The sequence below is a fragment of the Typopeltis vanoorti genome, chromosome 3 (assembly GCF_054136105.1).
Source record: "Typopeltis vanoorti isolate ZY-2024b chromosome 3, IOZ_Tvanoo_1.0, whole genome shotgun sequence".
In the NCBI taxonomy this organism is placed as follows: domain Eukaryota; kingdom Metazoa; phylum Arthropoda; class Arachnida; order Uropygi; family Thelyphonidae; genus Typopeltis; species Typopeltis vanoorti.
Window position 1 is genome coordinate 10,686,451 of NC_143551.1, and position 27,508 is coordinate 10,713,958.

The window sequence follows — 27,508 nt, forward strand, 5'->3', positions numbered from 1 at the left end:
TACAATAACTTGTTTTTCTCTGCTCGTCAAGGTATTTTTCAACAACCAAGTGAGTTGATGAGCTGATTTAGCTACTTTTGCAATGTGCCCCCTAAACTTCATCTCCCTATCCACCAACACTCCCAAGTCCCTGGCCTCATCAATCTCTTGGAGTACAGTTCCACCAATGTGGTATACTGCTGCTAATCTTTTCGCTCCGAAATGTATAACCTTACATTTTGTCACATAAAATTGATATCCATTCTCCTTAGTCCAGAACTCCAATCTATCTAAGTCATCTTGCAAGACTTTGACATCTTCTGCATTCACTATCGCCCTACCCAACTTTGCATCATCAGCGAACAAATGAACTGTCCCACTTAGACCCTTCCCTATATCGTTAATGAACAGATTAAACAGCAGTGGTCCAAGAACAGAACCCTGTGGCACACCACTAGTCACAGGCCGTTTTTTGGACTCTACTCCTGAATAAACTACGCTTTGATATCTCTCCATCAACCACCCAGCTATCCATCTCACCAACCCTATATCCATTCCCATATGTTGTAGTTTACAGATTAGAATTCCATGTGGTATCCTGTCAAACGACTTTGCCAGATCCAGTAGTATCACTGTAAACCCATTTCCCTTATCCAGTTCAGCCGTCACCTTGTTATAAAACTTGAGCAAGTTACTGAGGCATGATCTACCCTTCACAAAACCATGCTGTCCTCTGTACAGTATCTCATTTTCATCAATCCATTCCTGTATTTTTCCCTTGACTACTTTCTCCAAGACCTTGACAACGACTCCTGATATGCTGATCGGTCGGTAATTTGCAACCATAGTCTTGGATCCTCCTTTATGCAGTGAAACTATTTTCCCCTCTTTCCACGCCTTCGGGACTAAGCCAGACCTGAGACTCAGATTAAACAACATGGTCAAGGGCACTGATAATTCATTAGCCGCTTCATGCAAGATCCGTGCCGGTATACCATCCAATCCCACAGATGTATTCACATTAAGGTTCTGTAATAGACTATTCACCTCCACTTCATTCATCACAATTCCCATATAAACTAACGGTTCCTTCATTTTTTCAACGTCACCTCCTGGATGATATACTTTTGCAAAGTGCGCGCTCAGTAACTCCACTATATCTACTGGTTCAGTGAACTCTTTACCATCGTCATTCCTTAAAATCATTTTGCCATGTACAAGTTTTTTTCTTGCTTGCAGCATATTGAAAGAACTGTTTGGGATTCTCTTTTGCTTGCATAGCTAGTTTCCTTTCATAATCGGCTTTTGCTGTTTTTACCACACTCGTTACCCTTCTGGCCTGTACTTTATACCGTTCGTGTGCCTGCAGGTCACCCCTTTCTTTAAATTCCCTCCATAGTTGTTTCTTTTTTTGCAGCTCAAGCTTAATGGTGTTATTCATCCATTTAACCCCTCCTTGTTTCACTATTCGGACCTTAGGTATACAATCAGCCATAACCTCCTGTAAATGCTCTTTGATCACTTCCCATGCTCTATCGACGTCCAGCCCTTGCAGTTGTACATGCCATGGCACTGATCCAAGCAATCTCCTAAGCTTGTCATACTTGCCAGCACGGTAATTCCACATATACACTGTCTTAATCACAAATTTCACACCTTTAGCCACCTCCCAGGTCAAGACCTTATGATCACTCTCACCAATAGGTGGCAACATGGTCATATTCATTACAGTCAAATTCTCATACTATTACCAGGTCAAGCACTCTCACACCCCTAGTATTTTCAATTACATGCTGTTTCAGATAGTTATCCCTTAATAATTGAATAAAATCCATTTCCTTCCTCACATGTGTCCTCTCCTCCTTCCAATCAATGTTGCCATAGTTGAAATCCCCATAATAATTACCCTCCTTCCACTCATTTCATCAATTTGTTTATGCATACCATCTCCACCATCTATTCCATCACCTGGTCTATAGCAGCACCCAACTGTATATTTTATTCTGCCAGTATCAATCTCACACCAAATAGTCTCAAATGAGCTCCTTTCACTATCCTGCAATACTTGAATTCTCTTTGGCTGCAGTTCATCAGCTATCATCAATAACACCCCTCCCCCAATTTTATTCTCTCTGTCCCTCCTAAACATACTATAACCTACACATTCTATCCCACTAACTATATCATCTTCCGTCAGCCATGTTTCACTAATGCCAATAACCTGTGGCCAGGAAGAGCCAATCAAGGCCAAAAATTCTTCCTTCTTGTTCCTAATACTCCTGGCATTAGTATACATGAATTGCAGTGTTCCCTTTGTCCCACCCCTATCTTGATCCGTTATTCTAAATATCCCATTTCCATTTTTTGTCCTTATTGCTGGCTCAGGTACATTATATACATTTTTACACTCAACTGTCTCATTGATGTCTGGATATCCACTCCCCCCCCCTCCTTGGTAGTTCTAGTTTCCCTGGTTCTGCACATCCATTTTCACTTCATTCAGCAACACTTTTTCCAGTCTCCGCACACCAAGTCCATTCAAATGCAGGCCATCCATTTTGTATAAGTCCTTTCGCCCATCAAACTCATTCCACACATCCACAAATTCCACACCACACCGTGCGCATAACCTGCGCATAATATCATTTGGGATTATGGCCCTCGTCCTAAACTCCTCTCTGTCATACCACGGTAACAGACTCACCATTCTAACTCTGTCACTTTTTTCTTTCGCTACCTTTAACAATACTTTCAAGTCCTCTCTCACATTAATGAAACATGGCTGACAGAAGATGATATAGCTAGTGGGATTGAATATGAGGGGTATAGTGTGTTCAGGAGTGACAGAGAGAATAAAATGGGGGGAGGAGTGTTATTGATGTTAGCTGATGAGCTGCAGCCAAGGAGAATAGAAGTTGAACTGCAGGATAGAGCACATTTGAGGCTATTTGGTGTGAGATTGAAGCTAGCAGAACAAAATATACAATTGGGTGCTGCTATAGACCAGGTGATGGAATGGATGTGGAGATAGTTTGCATAAGCAAATAGAAGAAATGAGTGGAAGGAGGGTAATTATTATGGGAGATTTCAACTATGGTAACATTGATTGGAAGGAGGAGAGGACACATGGGAGGAAGGAATTGGATTTTATGCACCTATTAAAGGATAACTATCTGCAACAGCATGTAATGGAAAATACTAGGGGTCAGAGTGCTTGACCTAGCAGCTGCATCTGAGAATTTGGCAGTAACGAATATGACCACGTTGCCACCAATTGGTGAGAGTGATCACAGGGTCTTGACTTGGGAGGTGGCTAAAGGTGTGGAATTTACAATTAAGACATGGTACGTGTGGAATTATCAGGCTAGTAAGTATGACAAGCTTAGGAGTTTGATTGGTTCAGTGCATTGGCATGTAAAACTGCAAGGGTTGGATGTTGAGAGTGCATGGGAGGTGGTTAAGAAGTGTTTGTAGGAGGCAATGGCTGATTGTATACCTAGAGTCCGAATAATAAATCAAGTAGGGGTTAAATGGGTGAATAACACAAGCTTGAGCTGCAAAAAAAGAAGCAACTGTGGAGGGAATTTAAGGAGAAAGGTGACCAGCAGTCACATGAATGGTGTAAAGTGCAGGCCTGAAGGGTAACGAGTGTGGTAAGAAAAGCAGAAGCAGATTATGAAATAACATTAGCTATGCAGGCTAAAGAGAATCCCAAACAGTTTTTTCTATATGTTGCAAGTAAAAGAAAAAATGTATATGGCAGAATGATTTTAAAGAATGCCGAAGGTAGGGAGGGAACTGAATCAGTTGGTATAGTTGAATTACTGCGCAAGCACGTTGCAAGAGTATGTCATCCAGGTGGTGACATTGCAGGAATGAAAGAACCAACAGCTTATATGGGAATTGTGGTGAATGAAGTGGAGGTGAATAGTCTATTACAAAACCTCAATGTCAATACATCTGTGGGATTGGATGGTATATAGCTCGTGTCGTACGTGAAGCGGCTAAAGAATTGTCAGTGCCCTTGACCATTTTGTTTAATTTGGGTCTCAGGACTGGGTTAATTCCAAGGGGATGGAAAGAGGGGAAAGTAGTTCCACTGCATAAAGGAGGTTCCAAGATTGCTGTTGTAAATTACCGACCGGCATATCAGGAATCGTCAAGGTCTTGGAGAAAATAGTCAAGAGGAAAATACAAGATTGGGTAGATGAAAATGGGATACTGTATGGAGGACAGCATGGTTTTGTGAAGGGTAGATCATACCTCAGTAACTTGCTCACATTTTATAACACAGTGACGGCTAAACTTGATGAGAGTAATGGGTTTACAGTGATTCTACTGGACCTTGCCAAGGCCTTTGACAGGATACCACATGGAATTCTAATCTGTAAACTGCAGCATATGAGGATGGATAGGAGGGTGGTTGATGGAGAGATATCAGAGAATGATTTACTCAGGAGTAGAGTTCAAAAGGTGGCCTGTGACTAGTGGTGTGCTGCAGGGGTCTGTTCTTGGACCACTACTGTTCAGTTTGTTCATTAACGATATAGGAAAGGATCTGAGAAGAACTGTTCATTTGTTTGCTGATGATGCAAAGTTGGGTAGAGCAATAGTGAGTGCATAGTATGTCAAAATTTTGCAGGATGATTTGAATAGTTTGGAGGACTGGACTAAGGAGAATGGATGGATGTCAATTTAATATGGCAAAATGTAAGGTTATGCATTTTGGGGTGAAAAGATTAGCAGCAGTATATCACATTGGTGGAACTGTACTCCAGGAGATTGACGAGGCCAGGGATTTGGGAGTGTTGGTGGATACGGAGTTGAAGTTTAGGGGGCACATCCCAAAAGTGGCTAAATCAGCTCATCAAATCACTTGGTTGCTGAAAAATACTTTAACAAGCAGAGACAAACAGGTTATTAAAAAGCAATGGATGGACAACATACAGAAATGCAGGCTATGGTTCCTATGTATCGAGCCTTGATAAGACCCCATCTAGACTGCTGTGCCCAGGTATGGGTGCCAGGGTTTCTTATGGATGGGGAGGAGGTGGAGAGGATCCAGAGATGAGTGACCAAGATGATAGCAGGTCTATGGAATGAACCTTATGAGAACAGGTTGAAGATTTGTGTGTTGCAGAAATTGGTTGATAGGCGGAAAAGGAGTGATATGATTGAGACATTCAAATTACTGAAGGGTTTCTATAAGATTAATTCAGAAGATATTTTTGAGAATAGGACTGGTGGTGGGAGGGGTAGGGGCCATACATGGAAGCTGGGCAAGAGTGTGGTTAGCAAGGGTGTTAGAGCTAGGTTTTTTACTTGAAGAGTGGTGAATGAGTGGAATAAGCTGCCAGAGTCTGTTGTGGGTGTTATGACTGTAAATGAGTTCAAGGTGAAGTATGATAGATACTGTGTGAATGTTAAATAGTTGTTCTTGAGATGATGTTAGGGCCTCCCTTGATGAGTCTATGGGCTCCTTGGAGTTGTCCGTAATAAGATGATGGTATGGGCATGTGGCCTGGGCTGACATGGAATCTGTTGCAGGATGGGTACTTACACTTAGTCCAGATGGCATAAAGGACATGTGAAAACGCAATGGATGGACAACATACAGAAATGCAGGCTATGGCTGTCTGCTTTACTGATGCTGCAAACCAATGGAGGGCCAAATGCAAAACAGCAGATCCTGCAGGAAGTTGGACATATTGTTAGGAAGAAGGTGTATGTTAATACAATAAATCTAGTTAAACCACAATGATATATTAAATGTACATTAATTAATCTAAGAAAGGCACTAAATAAATAGAAGAACCCATTCTTGCAGAACTTGAAATAAACTGTCCTTATACAAAATGCCTTATACACCATCCATTTCAAATTCATGCTAAAAAGTTTCTTCAGTGTTTCCTGTATCAACCCCTTCCTCTCTCTCTCTCTCTCTGTGTCTTGCGTGTGTTTGTGGAGAGAGAAAATCAACTCCACCCCTCTCCCATGTGTGTGTGAGATATTAAATGAATGCCAACACTTGAGCCTTTCTATAATGCTACTTGGGAGAGTATTAAATGAGATAAGTGGATATTAATGGAAAGTTTTCAGGTGGAAATCATCAGAAGAACATACTTCCAATAAATAGAAAAATATCTCAAATATGAAATGTGGAGAGGCACCTCAAATGGGTATTTGAAAATATTTATTCTGGCATTTGCTTTTTATTGCACATAATCCAGAATGGTTGGTCATAAGATTAAATTCCAGATTGAATTAAGGCTTTCAATACATACTCCATGGAGGTCTTGAATAATTATAATTAGAAAAGATGTCAAACAACTTGGGTTTGCACAGTTGCAGCAACATTAAAAGGAGCAGACTCAAGCCTTCTGAGTTTCTTTTTTTTATTCTGTAAAATGATGTAGGACTTCAACCTTAGCTGAAGCCATAACCTACCCTGACTTATATAGATTTATACATTTAAGTCAAACAGAATATCTAGCAGTAATCTCCAACCATTTCCTACGACAGTAACATAGAATAGCACTGTGTTTATTATTAAACACTTGGGCAAGACTGTACCCACAACTGTTACGATATGCACCTATAACTAATTTTGCATTAGACTATGATATGACAAGCTTGTAGGATGTGTACACATAGTGCTTGCAATGACTTTTCTCCCACATATCTCATGAGCATGGCATAAGATTCTAATAAGGTAGGTAATAGCACTGCCATTGACCGTCATTCACTGCATGTGATTTAATAATGGGAAAACACTTTTTTTATAAATAAGAAATAAAGAATACAATGGAATGATAGGTCTAAAACTAAGATCACTGCTGTATGATTATAAAACATTTGCTCTTCATTTAATTAATACCTTGGCACATAAGCTATTATTCAAGTTTCAAAGAACATAAAGAATACTTATTTTTGGATAAACATTGATTGTTTTCAGTTGCATGATTCTTTTCTCCATGTTATAAATCATAAAACAGCTGAAAGTGTGTTTGAATTAATCACTTGTTTATCAATGCTTTTTTTGAGAGCTAGGAATAATTATTTGGTTTATAGGTTCATATTAAGGAATAATTTCAAAACAACAACAAATAGAACAAAACTGAAGCGCAATAAATCAGTAATGTAGTGTAAGAGAGACAAAATAAGGAGGTGGGGAGGTGGATAAGAATTTAATTTGCAAGATAAAGAAAATCAATAGGGAGATAAAATTGACTTAAAATATTCATGTGAAAGTTTTCAATAAGAAAATGGAAAAAGTAGTATATTCATGAAATTGAAACGAAATAAAATATTTGATTATTTGGGATTATGGCTCTGTACAGTTTAATAAGTCAGTGAATTGTTTGTGTTCTTTTAGCCAGTCTCAGTGCAAAGGTGGAAGGGTGTTTTTCATCCTACAAAACTGGCAAACTCACTTTCAGTTGAAAAACTTAGTTTCTTCAGAAAACACTTGCACAAAGAGCATGTTTCTTGATTCTCTTAACTTTGGATCACCAGAGTTCTTCCACTCCTGTCTAGTAATTGAAGAAATTGTCATTCCTAATATTGATTTCTTCAGCCTTTCCAATAAACTCAGTGAAAAGCATTTAAAGCAGTAAAATATATATATATATATATATATATATATATATATATATATATATATATATATATGCTATTAAATGCTTTTTTTGCATTACAAAATACTCACTGTTTTCAGCATTAAGAGTATCTTGGTGTTTTGTTTTATAATTCAATTACAAAAATTGTTTTTGGTTTAACAGTAGTATAGTATTAATATTTGCAACCTCTTTACCATTTCTAAGTTTTTCTTAAAAAAACATTAAAATTTTTGAAGTTGGGAAAAAAAAAACTAATTCTAACATATCGGTGCTATGCATCTGTTTCTTGAAGTTTCTCAATTTTTGTAAATTTTAATGTTTTTAATATATCTGTAATACGACTTTTGCCTATACATTAGTATAACAACTGCATTGTCTTGAACACTTGTGACAGAAATGTCAGTAATTGCCTCTTGTGTGTGCTGACAGTTGACAGCGAGCTCTCCATGGCAGATGTTCCACCTACAAACCCAGACCCAGTTCCTCACTCCTTCACTCCAGATGAGGTCAGCATCATCCCTCTGTTCTTTAAACTATTCTATCTTTTTTTTTTTTAAATGCCAGAGCATTAGTGTTAAATATATCCATTTGAAGATTGCCTTTCTTTACTACATATGTTCTATTCATAGATATGCAGAAAGTGTAAGTGTTATAAATACTAAACAGCTGAATTCAGTATTTTATTAAACAGTATATGAAATCAGGTATAGGTATGAATTGTGGTTTGATTCAAAACAAACTCAAACTAGTCCACACATTACACTCAAAATGCACAACTTCTATTTACAACTCTTACACAAGCACCCAAAATCCACAATTAGTCAAAACTTATCTGAATCGAGAGCCTTCATTTCACAAACCTGCCAAGAAATGCCCACCGTCTTCTTCCATTGTGGATAAGCTCTCTGCCATTCAGATAGATTACAAATTTTGGGTTTATGGCAGTATTTTTCTAATCCCCCCCCCCTCCAAATGACCATATTGTTAATATTTTTCTTGAAACTGGAAGTTTTCTATGGCAGGTTTCAACAGTTAGATAATTTCCAGTGGAAAAAAGATTTACAAACAGCTCAAACGTAACAAAAAAAACAAACAAACAGAACCTATCATGCAAGGTCTCCTAGAATATATATAGCACACCAAAATTACACAACTAATGGTCCATTTAGACCTATCGTGGATTCCACAGGCACTCCCACTTATAAAATCAAGAATTGTGTCTAACCTTTTCCTCTCATTGGGTATTCAGCTTCTTTAATAAAAAATAATTCCACAAAATATTTTGCCAACAATAGACAAAACTGTGTCTTCAGAGTTTTGTATATGACAAAAAAATCAAAATCTGTTTGATATTGTTTCTCTCTTTATGAATATTCCTCATACTGAGACAAAATAAGATAAACAATGCACACAAGTAGAAAGAACTGCAATGGGCTCACAGTCACTTAACCTAAACTTATCTACTATGCCTGGAAGAAAGAATCCTAAATGCCTCCCACAGTATTTAGATTGAGTTTAAGAAATGAATAGAGTTCATTTCTTAAACTCAATCTACATCCTCAAATTAAATTTGCACTGGAAAAGAAATCAAATGATATTTCTTCTCTGGACATATAAAGGGAGAACCTGATGGATCACTTTCTATTTGTCTACTAAAAATCAACTTTTATAGCAAGCTATATTTGCAATGCATCTGCTCACCTTCGCTGAAATTTTTTTTATGGTATTGTGAAATCTTTATCTAGAGGCACACATGTAGTTTGCTCCTGTCAAGAATTTCTCAAATAAGAACTGGAAACTATCAAACAGATAGCTTTACTAAATGGCTATAACTCAAGGGGAGGGGAAAAAATCAACCCTCTTATATAATCCAAGGGAAGAAGTCCACAGGACTCATATACCTTATTTTAAATGCATTTCCTGGAGCAAAGATTATGAAAAAAAGTACTCATCACTATACTAGCCTGTCAACCAAACTCACAATCTTCAAGCTTTCACCAGTGATGCTACCTAGTGTATACCAAGTACCATGTTTGCCAAATAATACGGTTGGTTTAAAAGCTTATTTCTGAATATCAAGACCATATCCAGCTTATCAAACCTCATAAATCTGGCCAAGCACAACTCTGAATATAAAACATTAGTTGTGGGATCCAATGGGGTGACACCACATATTACATAGATCAGTGTGTAAATAGGAATATTTATTTAAAGAGTGCTGAAGTCCTACCTCATTGACTGAAGCTTAATCATAATGACTGCTATGTCATCCTTAAAGCTTAGGAAATTGTTATCCTTAAATGTATTAAATAAGTTGTATTTTATTTTCTGCCCAGTAGTACTTTTATCCTAACAAACGTGATGATGAGTATAGAGGGATTCTAATGAAATGCTTGCACTCTGCTCCGTTCTTTGTTTACACCAATGTTTTACAATATGCAAGATGAAATATTTTTACTGTTTTACACATGTGGTTTTATGATTGTGGAAACTCCACTCTCATTATACATGAATACTTTCTTAGCCAAATGTGAGGCTTGATATCATGATTTAAAGAGTTGAAACGATCATTTACCAAGGAATTTTCAGATAAGAATACTTCTGTTTTGGATGTCCTAGATGGTAATGACAGTAATGCAATCTGTTATTTCACCAAAAACCAAGTTAACTTCTATTTATATAATGCATAAATGTGTTCCAAAATATCCTTTACAAGTCAGTGCACAAATCATAATGCAGAAGTATGGACTTCTGCATTATGATTTCTTTCAATATTCTTTGTACATAATAGTAGTATCCTTAAGCTATTTTATCGTTAACCAGAACTCAAAATTATTTTGAACAAAATACTGTTTGCATTCAAAGCTGTTGGTATGGTTTAAATTACAGTAAAAGCCATGTATTCACAAAGAACAAATGAAATTAGTAAAGAAAGACTTTCTTACTAGAAAGTATATAATACTAAATGTATATATAAGATATTCAAAATTTGTTATAAAACTGCTTGCATTGCATAAATGCTGATATTTATAATACAGTATATCTTAACTAACATCTAGCTTCATGGCAGAATATTAAGTTTTTGTGCAGTTTAATGTAACATGATGCTTTGGCAGTATCATTTTTCTTCTCTTTTGCTCTTTATCTGCCCTGACATCTTAACCCAGGCCTTGCTAAAAACCTTATCTTGTCCTGTTTTCAATATTTTTATCTTACTATGTCTTATAACTAATTTTGCACTTTTTTCCCTCCCTATTTAACCTGCTTTTTTGGAAAAAATAGAGCTAAGTAAGTAATTTAAAATTTCTTTTTTTAATCATTCATATGTAATGTCTGATCAGAAATGCAAATTCATAACAGATAACCTAACTTGCAGTGTTTCAGTGATTAAAAAAAAAAAAAAAACGAACTTTCTGAGTTTTTATATATATATATACTAGGGGGATCATGCCCTCTCCTCCAGTTCAGGACTGGTTGGCCGGCTCTCCTTGAATTCTGATGACTTGAATTTTGAAGACTCGAAAGGGGGTTCTGCCCCCCCCCCCCCCCCCCCCCCCGAGTTCGACTGGTAGGCCGGTTCTCCTTGAATTCTGACGACCACTCAGTGTAGCCCTGAGTTTCAAAATGTTTCAAAAAATGTGACATAAAAAGGCTTATCATTTTATATATATATATATATATATCATAGACTTATTCAAAGTCTACTTTCATGTAACTTTAATACGGCTATATATAAAAGAACTAGATTGATCAGTATGTATGAAGTACTGATACTTATGTTGTCGAGAACAAGTGGCAGTGGGCCATTTTGGAGTAGTAGTAGTAGCAGATAGGAGTAGTATATTTGAGAATTCAATCTTGAATGAAGAAGGTGGCAGGGAGATTTGGAGGGTGTGGATGCATTGTTTGTTTCATGGTTAAATTTGATGTTGACTGGAGATATCAGTATTATCAAAGGTAATGGGGGAGGGGTCAGATCTTTTGAGGAATAAGACTATTTTGATAACCTTGAAGTTCTCTAAGCTATTCTCAGCCCAGAGAATGACAAGATGAGTGTTTAAGATTTCAAGCTAGTGATAAAAGATCACAGGAGGAAGAATGTATGTGCAAGTATGGAGCACTGGGATGGTCTTTGTATTTTCAGAGAATGTAAAAGTCATAATGCAGGATCTGCCTGAATCAGACCTTAAAAGTCATTTTGTAAGTATACCTCTGTGATATACACCCAATCAAATGTCCCAGAAAATGACAAGAATGACCACCCGAGTTTCTCCAACCTTATGGCTTGTGGCTTCTAGCTAACTTTTTCCTACTTTTTTTTTGTTCAAAGGTTTTGTTTGCCTTTGGACAAAATGATTGCCTGTGCACTTACCACAGTAAATGCTGTCCATTTAATCTTGTGTGAAGACATCTGGGACACAGTTTGCCATTCCTGACATGTCCTACAGGTGATTGTAGATACAGTTCTTGTATTCTTCAAGACAGATGTTAACAGATTTACCAGTCTTTCCAAAGCGGATTAAGTTGCAGACATAAGGAACTTCATACACATCAGGATATGCAAGAGGATTGAGCTGATCTTTAGAACAGATAGGTTATTAGTTGGATAGTTGGACATGATTTGAAAGTGGTATGGAGAATGGAAAATGCAGCACCAATTGCACTGACAGTCGACAGCAGTAAAACTAGTTCTAAAGAACTGAATAGAAAGAAATATTAGGCTAAATGACCCCATTAAAGAAGTAAATGATTTTCTGTACCTTGGTTCCTATATCGATACTCTAACAGACATAGTGAAAAGAAAGCATGAAGCTCTTCAATTCCATAAAAGTAATATCTGGAAATTAAGTCTCACCACAAATGGCAAAATTTGTTCTGTACAAATATTGCTTGATTAGTGGTTTTGTGCAGAACCATTAATCAAGCGATTTACATATGATGCCCAGACAAGGAACATCACTACGAGGGAGGGCATATACTACACACACCAGGTATCATACTTATTCTTGAATTCATTCACACTGCTTGCACTCACAACATCCAATGGCAATCCATTCCAATCATGCACCACCCTCTGCAAGAAAAAAATCTAGCCCTCACACCCCTCTTGGTGGCCTTCATTCTCAGCTTCCAAGGATGCCCTCTCGTCCTTTCCCCACCCTCCATAAATTGAAAAATTACATCAGTTGAAATCCTGTATGACCCTTTCAGAAGTTTGCAAGTCTCAATCATATCACCCTTCTTTCTACTGTTTGCTAGTGCCTGCAGTCTACAAATTCTCAATCTGCCTTCATAATCAGTATTCCACAATCCTGATATTCATTTTTAACACTCTCCTTTGCACTCTTTCCAATATATCAGAATTGCAATGGAAACCAGAAGACCAGACCTGCGCACAATAGTCCAAGTGAGGTCTTATCAAGGCCTTGTAAAGAGGCAAATAACATCCTTATCTTTACATGTGAATGTTCGTTTCAGCATTGCAATTATCTTTTGAGTTGTATTTGCAATCTTTGCCACATGGCCCCAAACTTCAACTTCCTATCTATTAACACTCTAAGATCCCTAGCCTCATCAGTTTCTTCTAGCCTAATCCCACCAGTATAATACGACATTGAATATCTAATCATGCCAAAGTGAATGACTTTACATATGACATTGAACTGACACCCATTTTCCCATGCCCACAATTCCAGCCTATTCAAATCATTCTGCAAAGACTGCATATTAGCAGCATTCCTGATTACCCTACTTATCTTTTGCATCATCAGCAAATAACTGTATGTCACTTGTCAAATCCTTCCCAATATCATTAATATACAGATTGAATAACAGTGGACTAAGCATTGATCCTTGTGGTACACCACTTGTTATTTTTTTATTATTTTTATTTTTTTATTAATCTTTGTACTGGTTTATGGGCAGTACTACCCTTACATCACGTCCAGACATGATATAGGCCTAAGCCTTTACAAGTGTTTTACCCTATGCCTGTTCAAGTTATCATTGTAGTCATTCTCTGATGGCAAAACCATGCCACCAGTGTGCCCTGTAGGGCCCTCAAGGAAAGAACTTTTATATCCTTCTGCGTATACCAGATCCCTCCTATACCACTTTTTGATATGTCAGTCAGCCATCCTCTTATCCATGCTAATATTGTTGAGAGTTTATTTTTCACTTGGTTAGACTATAATAAGCTTAGTTTAATCCTTTATCCAAGTGTGAGCAAACAAAGTTTGCACCTGAAAGTATCTTCAGGACTGGAGTAAGGTAGTACAACACCAGGCAACTCGTTGCAAAGGTGGAGAAAGCTTTCATCACTCCTATCTCAGTATCTCCCATAATGCAAAGCACATCTCCTTGTGGATGTGTGTAATGCTATGCATTAAGGCAAGGGCCACTACCCATACTGGTTTTGACCTTTATTGAGGTCTCGTCAGTGGGAGCCAGGCCCAGTAGTGGAGACACCAAGGTGGAAGCAATGAGAGGTCATCCCAACCTATAGGAGTTGCCAAAGGGTGTACAACCTTATTAAATTACTCTGGATTCAGAGAAAGATGTTGAGAGTTTATTATTCACTTGGTTAGACTATAATAAGTTTAGTTTAATCCTTTATCCAAGTGTGAGCAAACAAAATTTGTGCCTGAAAGTATCTTCAGGACTGGGATAAGGTAGTGCAACACCAGGCATATCGTTGCAAAGGTGGAGAAAGTTCTCATCACTCCTATCTCAGTATCTCCCATAATGCAAAGCACATCTCCTTGCGGATATGTATAATGTATAAACTCTCGACATCTTTCTCTGAATCCGGAGTAATTTAATAATAAGGTTGTACACCCTTTGGCAACTCCTATAGGTTGGGATGATCTCTCATTGCTTCTGCCTTCGTGTCTCCACTACTGCGCTTGACTCCCACTGACGAGACCTCAGTAAAGGTCGAAACCGGTATGGGTAGTGGCCCTTGCCTTAATGCATAGCATTACACATATCTGCAAGGAGATGTGCTTTGCGTTATGGGAGATACTGAGATAGGAATGATGAGAGCTTTCTCCACCTTTGCAACGAGTTGCCTGGTGTTGTACTGCCTTACTCCAGTCCTGATGATACTTCTAGGTGCAAACCTTTTTTTGCTCACACTTGGATAAAGGATTAAACTAAACTTATCATGCTAATATTGTATAACCCAAACCCATTTTCTCCAATTTATGCAGCAGTCTGCCATGCTGTATATTGTCAAAAGCCTTAGCAAAATCCAAAAGTATTATGGTGTATCCATTCCCCTTGTCTAGTTCAATGGTAACATTGTTATAGAATGTGAGCAAGTTGCTAAAACATGACTTTCCCTTAGTAAACTCATGTTGTTCATTGCAAAGTAGATATTCACTGTCAACCCATTTCTGAATACGGGCCCTAACCAATTTTTCCAAAATCTTCACCACTCCTGAGATACTAATTGGTCGATAGTTGGATACATTGGTCTTTGCACCACCCTTGTGCAATGGAATTACCATACATTCCTTCCATTCCTGCAGAATCTTCCCTGTTCTGAGACTCATATTAAACATCCTGGTCAAAGGAATGGCCAGCTCAGCTGAACACTCTTTTAGCACACATGCTGATATTCCATCAGTCCCTATTGCTGAATTTTTATTTAGTTTGTGCAACAGCTCTAATACCTCAGCCTCACACATCTGTGTTTCTTCATCTAGTGAAGTGGTAACAGTGAGCTCAATGTTGCGTTCACCAGGTTGATAGCTTTTAATGAAATGAGCACTCATTAACTGAATAACCTCTTCTGCATCTGTAACCCTCACGCCATCTGGATTTAGAAGTTATTCTTTCATATTCATTCTTTCTTTTACTTGCAGCATATCGATAGAATTCTTGTGGGTTGTCTTTAGCATGCAGAGCCAGTTTCTTTTCATAATCAGACTTTGCTTTCCCTACAACAGTTGTGACTATTCTAGCCTGCTGCTTATAACGTTCATAATGGACGTCATCCTTTGGCAAACGGTATTCCTTCCACATCGTCCTTTTCTCGTGAATCTCTTGCTTAATAAGATTACACATCCATTTGACTCCTACTCTATTTATTCTTCGAACTCTCAGAACACATTCTGATATCGCATCATTTAAGTATTGTTTAAATGCTTCCCATGCACTGTCAATATTCTTTCCATCCAGCAACCGATCCCATTCCACTGAACTCGGTATATATGAATATTTCTGCATATATTTCCTTATTCATACATGAATAAATGACAAGAATTGTATTTGCTGAGAGGTTTTTTTATTATGAGACCTCAGTGGAGTAAAGACTCATCATACTATGACTTAAATGCATTCACTGTTTCTGCACTCTCAGGCAATGCATTCCATTCACCTGCTACTCTAAAAAAAAAAAAAAATATATATATATATATATATATATATATATATATATATATATTCCTTATTACATAATCACATTTTGGATAATTAAACAAAGGCTAATAAATAATTTCATTAGTACTGATAACTAGTTATTTTTATGAAATGAGGACATGCTTATATATTTGTAGTATCTACATGTGTGTTCAGAAAAAAAAAAGTGGCGGGGGGGATCTTAATATTAGAAGATGGTGGCAATATTAGACATTCAATGTAGAATTCACAACTATTACAAAAAGCTGTTTGTATGTCACAATGTTTGTGTGAAATAAGTCATGTGGGATATAGATTTAACTGAACTCACAGGAGACCAGTTATTTGAGTTTCTAGTTTGTTTTATGAACAAACTATAGTAGAATAAAGATATTCAAGAACTACCTGCATTATAGTGGAATATTAATTGTTAATGAAAGGTGATTGCATTTTGTGTAGAACAGTTATGTACTAGAAGTTAATTCATTTCATTCAATAAAGTATATATGTACTCATTTTGTATTTATTACTGATTTAAGTACCAGAAGAGACTGGGTTTGAGTTGCTGTGAAGCCTTACAATAACTGCTTATTTTGAAGTCACATCTCGGATCTTTTGAACAATTATAAATCTTTCAATGTATCAATTATATATAATTAAACATCACATTTAATTTACAGAAAGTTTTTTCATTTGGTTAGAAAGTAAATTATACTTGCCAAGAAATTATATATTCTTGGCAAGTGTAATTTTACATTTAATTTATAGTTGGCTTATAACTTACGTGCTAAATTGCTAACCTAGAATTCTTGTAATCATGCTGTATATTGTAATCTTTTGCCCACAGTTTTGTGGCTGATTTGCTGTGAGCATATCTATTATCAAATTAACAGGTTATTGGTTTGAATTCCACCATTGGCATGGATATTTGTGAAAGCCTGCTCTAGACAAGCCTGTAGAACTCCTTTAGTTTATAAGGCTTTTTTTTTTAAATTCTCATTTATACTTATGAAAGTTGCATTTAATTAAGATATTTATCATTAAAAAGGGGTTTGTTTCACAGTATTTTTATGAAGCTGCAACTATGCTTTTATATGAAATGCTCTGTTACATCTGTTAAAAATGTAGCTTTTCATGTATGGTTAACAACCTTAAATGAAAAAATAAGCTACTGAAAATCTATTAAAATGCAAAGGGAATTCTCTAGGTTAAACAGTATAGGAGAGGAGGCGACATGCTGATAATCATATCAGATTACTTGAATCCAGTTAGTATTAAGACCTATGATTATAATACTGTAATGATTGGTTGTTAGTGGTGAAGAAATACATCACCAAATAAAGATGATGGTGCAAAAAGAGTAATCATAATGGGGGACTTTAATCTAAACATTGATTGGGTACCAGTAAAATCTAATGAGAAGAATGAAACTGAATTTATTCAGCTGTTGCAAGACAACTTTCTCAAGCAGCATGTGACCAAAGGATCTCAAGGTCAAAGAGTGTTAGATTTGATTATAGTGTCAGTGGGTATTCTCTTGAGAAGTGGCTAAATTTCTGAATGTTCCATTCAAAAAAATTTACATGCTGAACTAAAAAGCAGGAAATTATGACCAACTGAGAAGTATGCTGGGTTCAGCACAATGGCATTAGTTACTGGATAGCAAGAATATCAGCCGTGCATGGGAATCATTTAAAAAAATACTTAAATGATGTAATATCAGAATGTGTCCTGAGAGTTTGAAGAATAAAATGGTAGGAGTGAAATGGATATGTGATCTTATCAAGCAGGAGACTCATGAGAAAAGGCTGATGTGGAAGACATGCACAAAAATTATGTTCACTATGAAAATTATAAGCAGTAGGCCAGAAGAGTTGCAACTATTGTACAGTTGTGATATGAAAAGAAACTGTCTCTACAAGCTAAAGCCAACCCCAAAGAATTCTATTGTTATGCTGCAAGTAAAAAAAAGAATATGAAATAAAAGAATAACTTTACTGAATGCACATAGTGTGAGGGTGACAGATGCAGAAGAGATTGTTTAACTGAGTGTCTGTTTTGCTAAAAGATATCAACGTAGTGTAAGTGACATTGAGTCACTGCTACCTCTTGGATGAAGAAACTTAGGTGTATGAGAAGGAAGTATTAGAGCTGCTGCACAAACTGAACAAGAATTCAGCAATAGCAACTGGGATATCAGCACGATGCAGAGAGTTCAGCTGAACTGGCTATTCCTTTGACCACGCGATATAATTTGAGTTTAGGAACAAGAAAGACCAACAGTATCTCAGTAGTGGTGGTGGTGAAGAATTTGGAAAAGTTGACCAGGGCTGACATTCAGAAATGGATTGACAGAGAATCTCTACTTTGCAATGAACAGCGTCAGTTTACAAAGGGAATGTCATGTTTTAAGCAATTTGCTCACATTCTATAATGTTACCATTGAGTTAGATTAGGGAAATATACTTCTGGATTTTGCTTTTGACAGAATACAGCATGAAAGACTGTTGCATAAATTGGAGAATACGGGATTGCATTATTAAATATTAGCATGGATAAGAGGATGGTTGACTGGCAGATATCAAAAAGTGGTGTATGGGGTATGTGAATCTGCAAAATTTAAGTTAACCAGTGGCGTACCACAAGGATATCAGTCCTTGGTCCACTGTTATTCAACTTGTACATTAATCACATGGGGAAGGATTTGACAGGTGGCATACAGCTATTTTCTGGTGACACAGAGATAGGTAGAGTAATCAGGAATGCTGCTGATATGCAGTACTTGCAGAATGATTTGAATAGCCAGTAATTGTGGGGATGGAAAAATGGATGTCAGTAAATGTAAAATCATGCAATTTGGTGTGATTAGATATCCAATGTTATATTATATTAGTGGGATTATGCTAGAAGGAAAGTGATTTCCTTCCTTTTGCTAGCGATCTTTGAGTGTTAGTAGATAGGAAATTGAAGCTCAAGGACCATGTAGCAAAGATTGCAAATACAACTCAGAGGATAATTACAACGCTGAAATGAACTTTGATGTGTAAAATTAAAGATGTTATTTTGCCTCTTTACAAGGCCTTAATAAGACCTCACATGTACTATTGTGAGCAGGTCTGTTCTCCTGGTTTCTGCAATAATTCTGATAAGGGGAGGGAGAGAGTCCTAAATGATATCAGGATTGTGAAATACTCATTATGAAGACAAATTGAGAATTTGTAGATTTCAGACACTAGCAAACAGAAGAAAGAAGGGTGATATGATTGAGAAACTTCTGAAAGGATCATACAGGACTTCAGTTGATAGAATTTTTCATTTTATAGATGGGGAAAGGATGAGAGGGCATCCTAGGAAGCTGATAATGAATGCCGTCAAGAAAGAGGTGAGAATGTTTTATGTGAGGATTCCAGTATTGTCAGTTATATTTCAGTATTCTGATACATTTCTATCTGCACATTTAAATCTTAATCCTCAGGATCTTTTCTTGGCACTGAATACCTGTTTTGCTAACCTCTCACTTCTCCTATTCTGAAACTAGATCTGCTGACACATTCTTGAAGGCTAATAATGTCAAGATCCTTCTTATTATTTTCATGTTTAAAATGATTCTGCCAATCTGTGTATTCTTTTCTCAGAATTTTCACATTTGATAACTCTGGTTTTTAATCAACTGTCATTTCTTTTGACTATTTAGATGCCATTCACTTTTTTATTTGGCTGCATAGTTCAGAGATATTAGACTCCTTCCTTCATCTCAACAGAGCACCCCAGAATCCAGTTCACTATAGAAAAAGAAAACAATAGCCTGTCTTTTCTAGAAGATCTTGCATGTCTTCTCAACAGCATCCTTTCTTAGTTTACAGAAAATCCATCCACAGGTAGATACATACCATACACAATCTTTCCCATTATCTCTCCCCCCCACCCCCAACTAAACAATATGGTATTATCAAAACACTTGTTAATAGAGATTCCAATCTCTTATACCCAGGCTGAACTCCCCTTTATTTGCCGGACCTTTTGTCCAATGGTTAAATTTCCAAAAAGATCAACAACTGAGTTGTTCCATCTCTTCACATCTCTTTCAACATGCATATTATATTAATGCTATCATTGTTCCTTAATTTGGGGTGCCTCAGAAAAAAATAGCTAAAACTTAAAAAAAAAAAAAAAAAAATAATAAATAAAATACAACCTTTGCACTACATTCAAACCTTGTATATAGAATCTATTCTATATGGAGCATAACAGACCATGATGCAACTGTTGCAGACATATGACAATATGGGGAAGAAATAATGAACTCTATAGATCCCCACTTCTAGGTAATGAAATTAGAGCATACAGAGATAGCTTGGACATGTGGAAAGAATAGGTGAGGAGAGAATAGCTAAACAAGCATTCAAGATAAAGCCTGATGGGAAAACGACCAGATAGAGGTAGACTGCAGATGTGTTGGAAGGATAATATCCAAAAAGACTTAGCTGAGATGGGAATTAAATTCAGAACTGTAATGAAAAATCTCAAGACAGACAGGAATGGAAGAAGTTGGTACATGCAGCAAAGAACTTTTGAGTTTCAGCAAGCTGAAGATGATTTTTGATCTAACATGATCTCAACCTTAAAATGCCATGACTTGTTTTCTTTTGAGAAATTTTAAAAATTGTATTGTTGGCTTATTTTGTTTAATTCATAAACTTATTTTGAAGGTCATTTGTAATGTTATCTGATCATCTGCATACAGCAATTGTATTGATAACAGTTCTTCTGGTTAATCAAATACTTAAACTGTTTTATTGTTTTCCGTATTTTAATAATCTGATCATTATACAAGAATAGGTTGCATTAAACTTGAATAGGTCCAACATTATAAAAGTTACAGATTTTAAGAGTATGTAATTAAGTTTTATCTACAATGGTTTGTTTCTTATTAGTGCTTAACACGACCGCCATCTTGTGCGATGTATGTAACTAGGCGAATTTCGAAGTTTTGGAAAACATTTAGTAGTTGCTGAGCAGTGACTGCATTGATTGTGTTTGTAATTTTAATCTTAAGGTCATTGAGAAAAGCTGATTTCAGTAATAAAAAATATTTTGTATATTTTGAAGCATACACAACTGTTTTGATGACCCCATAAGAAAAAGTAACGGAGTCTAGTAAGGTGGCCACGGAAGAGCACCTCCTCTACCCATCCACCTGTCTGTGAAAGTGTCATCCAGAAACTTTCGTACCTGTGTTGCATAGTGACAGGGTGCCCAATCCTGTTGGAAAATGGTTTTATTCATAAGATTTTAATCTCTTTAATTTGAGAATAAAAAAAATTCTGGAGCATTGCTAAATAAGATTTAACCCTGATAGTGGACTCGTTGAAAAAGAAAGGCCCGATAATGCAACACCTCCTAACCATACACCCCCACATTAACTTTTGGTGAGCCTCTTTCATATTGTCACATTTCCTGAGGCTTCTCTGTACCCTAAATGCAGTAATTGTGACAGTTAACTTTCCCACTTATGTGGAATGTTGCTTCATCTGAAAAATCCAACTGTCAGTAACATCTGTCATTTTCTATTTGTGTCTTCATCAGATGACAGAAATCTAACCTGGCATAATAATGCTTTTCTTGTAGCATTTGAACAGTGGTAATTTTGTAAGCATGTTTATGGAGTTGTCTGGTTAGAATTCTGTGCACTGTGGTTTTCGGTACATTTAACTTAGCAGCAGCAGCACGTTGCACTGATTTCTTAGGATACTTTTCAAATGCCCTTTCGATTTCAACCGTATTCACTCTCCTTGATGAATGCCTCTCTGATCTGGGTTTGTCATGAATTGATCCAGTTTCTTTGAATTTTTTTCATCCAGTTATTAAATTTCTGTGGGGAGCCTCCTTGTTATAATGGGCTCCCCACAGAAATTTTTATAATGTTTATATAAGGATGTATGTAGTAGCTTGGTGTTTTTCCATGGGATCCTATGGTTAGGGTTTTCAACTCCATTCTGTACGAGGCCAGATTTGTGTGGTTTGATAAGACAGATGTGGTCTTGATGTTCAGAGATTCATTTACTTTTTCTTTTTTATGTTGTGCCCATATACAAGAGGTTGGCTGATCAACCTGTAGTACTTTAGTACCATATATGGGTAGTGGGATGGGAAAGGAAGAACTTGTTAACATTTGATTTAAAAGCCTGTATATTGTATTCCTTGGGAAATACATCAGGGAGAAGATTGTTCCAGAGTACAGTAGTAGCAGGGATGAAACCCACAGAAAAAGAAACTTGTTCTGTGGGTTTCCAGGTATACCGTGAAGGAATGTTGGGAAGTGGCTGTACATGTTCCAATGGGCTTAGTACAGAGCGGGGGGAAAATTATTGATGTTTCAGATAAGCATTTTCCATGAAAATATTTGTAGAATATACAAATTGCAGAGACTAAACGTCTGTGAAAGTGGGGGAGTGAATCGGTAAGAGATGGATCATTTATCAGTCTAATTGCTCTCGTCAAGGGAGCTTTTAGAAGCCCCACTCCAAATGTGAGAACAGTATTCAATAGCTGGGCGAATTTGTGATTTGTATAAGGTTAACAGCTGTTTTGAGGTGAAGTAATGTCTTGAGTGAAAGAGAGAGCCTAGTTTTTTGCAAGCTGAGGATGCAGTGGTTGTCATGTGTTTATGCCAGAAGAGGCCTGATGTCATGGTAATTCCGAGAAGAGAAATTTCATCTTGTCTGGGAATTTGAGTGTTATCAAAAATAATACTGGGGGAAAATGGTTCTTTTATATGGGAAATAAGACAGAACTGTGTTTTACTAGCGTTGAAGTTGACTAGGTTATCTGAACCCCGTCGGAGGATGTTTTGAAGGTCTGCGTTAAGGGAAGTTGTGGTTGATGTTCTGTGGGTTGAAGTGAGTTGTGTAGGGTAAGGTTTATCAAATGAAAGGGAGGAGTGCAATGTGCTATCATCTGCAAAACTGTGTATTGGGTTGGAGGTCAACTGAAGTAGGTCATTGATGTATAGAAGGGAGGGGATCGGTGAGAGAACTGAACCTTGTGGGACCCCAGCATTAGTTGGATAGTGGGAGGATAGGGAGCCATCTACCATTACACATAGTGTGCATCCTGACACGAAGCTGGTAATCCATCTGCAGTAGTCCTGAGACAGTCCAAATGATGGAAGTTTGCTTAGTAAGCCTTTGTGCCAGACCTGGTCAAAGGCTTTAGAGATATCAAGTGCAACTACTTGGGATTCGTCAAATTTTTCCATGGTATATGTCCATAGATGGGTGATACATGAGAACAGGTCATCTGTTGATTGGCATCAGCGGAATCCGTACTGCTGGTCGCTTAATAGCGGAGTACCTTCAAGGTAGAGTAGTAGTTGAGAATTGATGGTTTTTCTCCATCACTTTAGATAGGATTGAGGTGAGTGAGATAGGGTGGTAGTTAGATGGCAGCGATTTGTCAACCTTTTTGGGAATGGGTTGAATATAGGCCAATTTCCAGGCTTTGGGATATATACCAGTGAAGTGAGATAGTGTGTACAGACAGCATAGGATAGGAGTCAGTTCTGCTGTGCAGACCTTCAGGACAATTGGAGGAATGCCATCAGGGCCAGGGGCTTTTTTTTTTTTTTTGTGTCTAATTTTGACAACAGGTTTATGATCTCTTTCTGGCAGAAGAATACAGGGGCATTGTATGTTGGGCAGTTGGAATGACTGTGGGCATTTGCCATTGTCAGTTATGTGTGCATTGCAGGCAAAGTGTGAAGCCAGGAGATTAGTTTTTTCTGTGGGTGGTGTTGCAATTGAGCCATCTGGGTATGATAGGGGGTGGGAGTAGTGTAGGACAAAAGTTGCGACCAATTGCTTTGGCAAGAGACCAAAAGGCATGGTTGCCACTAGGACAGGCTGCAAGTTTCCTGCTTTCTGCGCGTTCAAATTCTGTTTTGGAATCATTGATAATGTTTTTGCATTTGTTTCGGGCTTCAGTATAGGCACTGAAGGAGGATGGTGTTCTTAATTTGAGCCAGTTGTGGTATGCCTGATTTTTCATTAATACAGCCTTGACACATCTTTTAGAGAACCAGGGTTTGGATAGGGGACGGTAGTTCAGAGTGGTGTGGAGAATATATGTTATCATGCCAATGAGGATTACTTTGGTGATGTATTCGGTGCATATGTTTGGATTGGAAGACTGCAAACAATAGTCCAACCATGGGAATGAAGCATAGTAGTCTCAGAGGCTGTCCCATTTGGCACTGTTATAATGCCAAACTACTCTTGTGCAGGTGTGACTGTGTAAGTGTTGTTGCATGGGGCTCACTACATTCACTGTATATTTGGAAAGGTAATTGGTAAAGAAGAGATCTAGGGTATTTGGGGAGTGATTTGGGATATCTGGTATTCTGGTTGGCTTGTCAGTGTCTCTGCCTGCAGGATCTGTACAACTGGAACAGGAAAGCCAGTTAGTGTTATGGACATTAAAATCACCTAGGAGGATGATTTCACTATTAGGATAGTGGGACTGGGAGAGAGATTGAGAAAGCAGATGAATTTTACTGAATGGGGAGGGATATTTTTAGCCAAAGGAGGTAAAAGTTGAGCGATTCTAGGTTAGGTGCTCTCTGGCAGGGTATGTCAGAGCGGATATATATGCACACACCACCCTTGGGTCGAAAGGAGTTAAATAGTGAATAATTTGGATGGTGCCAGGGGAAGGTGAAATTTGAGTTTCTGTTAAGAAGAGTAGGTGGGGTTTGGTTGAACTCAACTCTCAACTCTAACCTTAATAGTGAACGCTATTAAGGTTAGAGTTGAGACCACGGATGTTGGTTTAGTGGATATGCAGGGATCTGTGGGGCATGGCTTTGACCACTAGGGTCTTGCACGTTTCCTATGTTGTGCCTGCATACTGGTCTCCTTGGTGGCTATAGTGGCTTCACTTGGTTTTTGCACTAGTTTAGTCCAGATGTTGTCTCCGTTTTGGCGTTTTTTTTCAAAGGTTAAGTCAGGTCGAGCACTTACACGCGATTGGGGGCAACTGTCCTTTAGCTTGATATTTGTTGGTGTATCACATATCACTTTAACGAAACTTGGAAAGTTCGTTCCATCCTTTCTTTTGTTTATAGGATCAAATCGATGACATTAGATGATTCCTGGGATCGAAGTTGCATTCACCTGCTAGGTTTCTAAATTCTTCTTTTAAAGATTTACCATTTTCCTCCTCAAAGTTCAGAATAACGGCGTTGAGTCTCCTGTTTTCGGCCTCAAGCGACGCGTGTGCCGTTGATGCGATTAAATCACCGAGTTCGTTCGCAGGTACAGATGCACTTGCGATCGGCCGCTGGTTGTCGAGTATCTCGAGCTTTGTTTCCAACTTTCGGATTTTGGAAGAGAAAGTATCGATTGTGTTATTAAGGCGTTGTTCGAGATTTTCAACTCGTTTGCCTTGGTTCAGCAGCTGTTTAACAGAAGGAAAGCACATCAAACAGAAAAAAGGCTGGTTCAGTTCGATGAAAAGCTTGAGCACCAATTCATCTATTTTCGTGCAGGAAGTATGTAGCCAGTTTCAACAGAAATCGCACAATACACCTTTTTTCCTTAAGGTAACTTCGGTTTCGCATATGCGGCACTTTGTATTGTCTTTCGGTTTGTTGGCTATCAGCTGCGCTATGCTGACGGGACTAGAAGTAATCTTTCGTTGTTGGCCTTTGTTGCCGCAATCTTTACTCTGCATGGTAGGCATATCGGGCACTTTCACGTGGCTGTTTTTTTAATTGAAAAATAACTGACATGAAGGTACTTACTAGTTGTGTAGAAGTACCTGGCTCCTTAGTACTCTCTGTATTCCGTTTACTGGTTATTTTGCACAAAAAAAGATACTTGTGCTCCCGAATTTTATCGTAATTGCAAGTTTCACGCAACTTATTTACAGAACTTATAGATCTTCCTGTTTGTAGTAAGACTTCTTACAAGAACATGGAATTTCGTGCATTCGTTAATCATTTTTTTATCTGTACATGTCAATGTGCTCCTTATATCAACAATATGATATGCAATCTTTGCAGTATACGCTCCAATCTTCAGCGTACTGTCACCTCCAGATCTTGAATTCTGTCCGCTTCCTGCAGTATATGATATGCAATCTTTGCAGTATACGCTCCAGTCTTCAGCGTACTGTCACCTCCAGATCTTGAATTCTGTCCGCTTCCTGCAGTATAGTGCCGTCGTTAAAACTACAATCCCACTCATTTGTCCAAGCAAAGTCTCTTTAAATTTTCTGAAGGGAATTAACATCAGCAGTGTTCCTTATAATTCTCTCCAGCTTTGCATTATCAGCAAATACTTGAAGATCTCCAGTCATTCCACATGAAATATCATTAACAAAAGTTAAATAGCAGGGCCTCAAGAACAGAACTTTAGGACACATCATTGGTTACCCTCTATCACACACAACTTGCTGCTATCATTCAGAGCCAATCTCCAATCCTTCTAACCAATACACTCTCCATTCTTATTATCTTCAGCTTGTACACCATCCTATCATTAAGTAATCTACCAAATGCATTTTTATCCTTAGTGGACTAAAGATTTTGTATATTTTTATTTATTTTTTGCATAGTCTTGGAAGCCCATCTCTAGAAATCAATTACATTTGAAGCTTCTCATGCTAAGCAGGGTGGTGTACATACCAGGTGATGAAATTCAACTCCCACCTAAAGACAATTGCCGAAATCCATGCTCATAGCAGGATTCAAACCCACAGCTTTGGTTGGAGAGTGGATATGTAAACTAATCAGCCAGCCTTTTTTTTTTAATGCAGAAGACATCCTGCATTTCTTCAATTAAACAAAAATGTTCAAGATTTACTTACCTCAGCTTTATTTGACGGTTGTAATTCAGACAACCTTGCTGTGCTAATTTCTTAAAATTGATTTCATACATTCTAATTACCCAAACTGAGATCATCATTCTCAGAGGCTAATGTTCATAACAGAAAATGATTCCTCTTTAACTTTACAGATCAAGCCAGAAGGGAAGCAAAATCATTTACTATCAGTCATGATCTAATACAAATCTGCCAACCAGAATGTCAAATAATCCTCATTCTCCCAACAGTGGACCTTTTCTTAACCAAATCTCCATCCAAATACACTGTAGATGTCTACTGTACTCTTGGCAATTCTGACCACAATTTTATCTGCATCTCCTTTTCTACAGATCCATCTTCTTCTCCCATCTAATCTTGGCCCCATACCAGGGATGGCTTCTGGGATTTTTGTTTCTTTTCCATTGTCTGATTATTGCTTCCACTCCCATGATCCAGACACCTGTTTTGACTACATCACTGAAATAAATCCTTGATGAAATGAGGGCTTCCATTCCTCAATCCACTGTAATGATATAAAACACTACTAGTTTCTGCTTTTGACAGCCTTCTTCAGGTGTCTTCTAAAAATAGGAAACGGTAATAAAAACACTGAAGTTTAAAACTGAGAAGCACAGGAAAATTGC

General features: G+C 37.6%; 1 protein-coding gene across 3 annotated transcripts in view; it reads left to right on the forward strand.

Annotated features, from left to right (window-relative positions):
• Window positions 1–27,508, forward strand: part of LOC150107906 (lethal(2) giant larvae protein homolog 1-like) — a 443,798-nt gene that overhangs the window by 405,651 nt on the left and 10,639 nt on the right. For 2 of the 3 annotated variants that reach the window (XM_090415428.1, XM_090415429.1), the window contains exon 25: window positions 8,028–8,104. The exons of the other annotated variant lie outside the window; for it this stretch is intronic. In XM_090415428.1, the coding sequence (XP_090271554.1) occupies window positions 8,028–8,104 (77 nt within the window). The remainder of the gene's footprint in view (window positions 1–8,027; window positions 8,105–27,508) is intronic. 3 annotated transcript variants of the gene reach the window in all.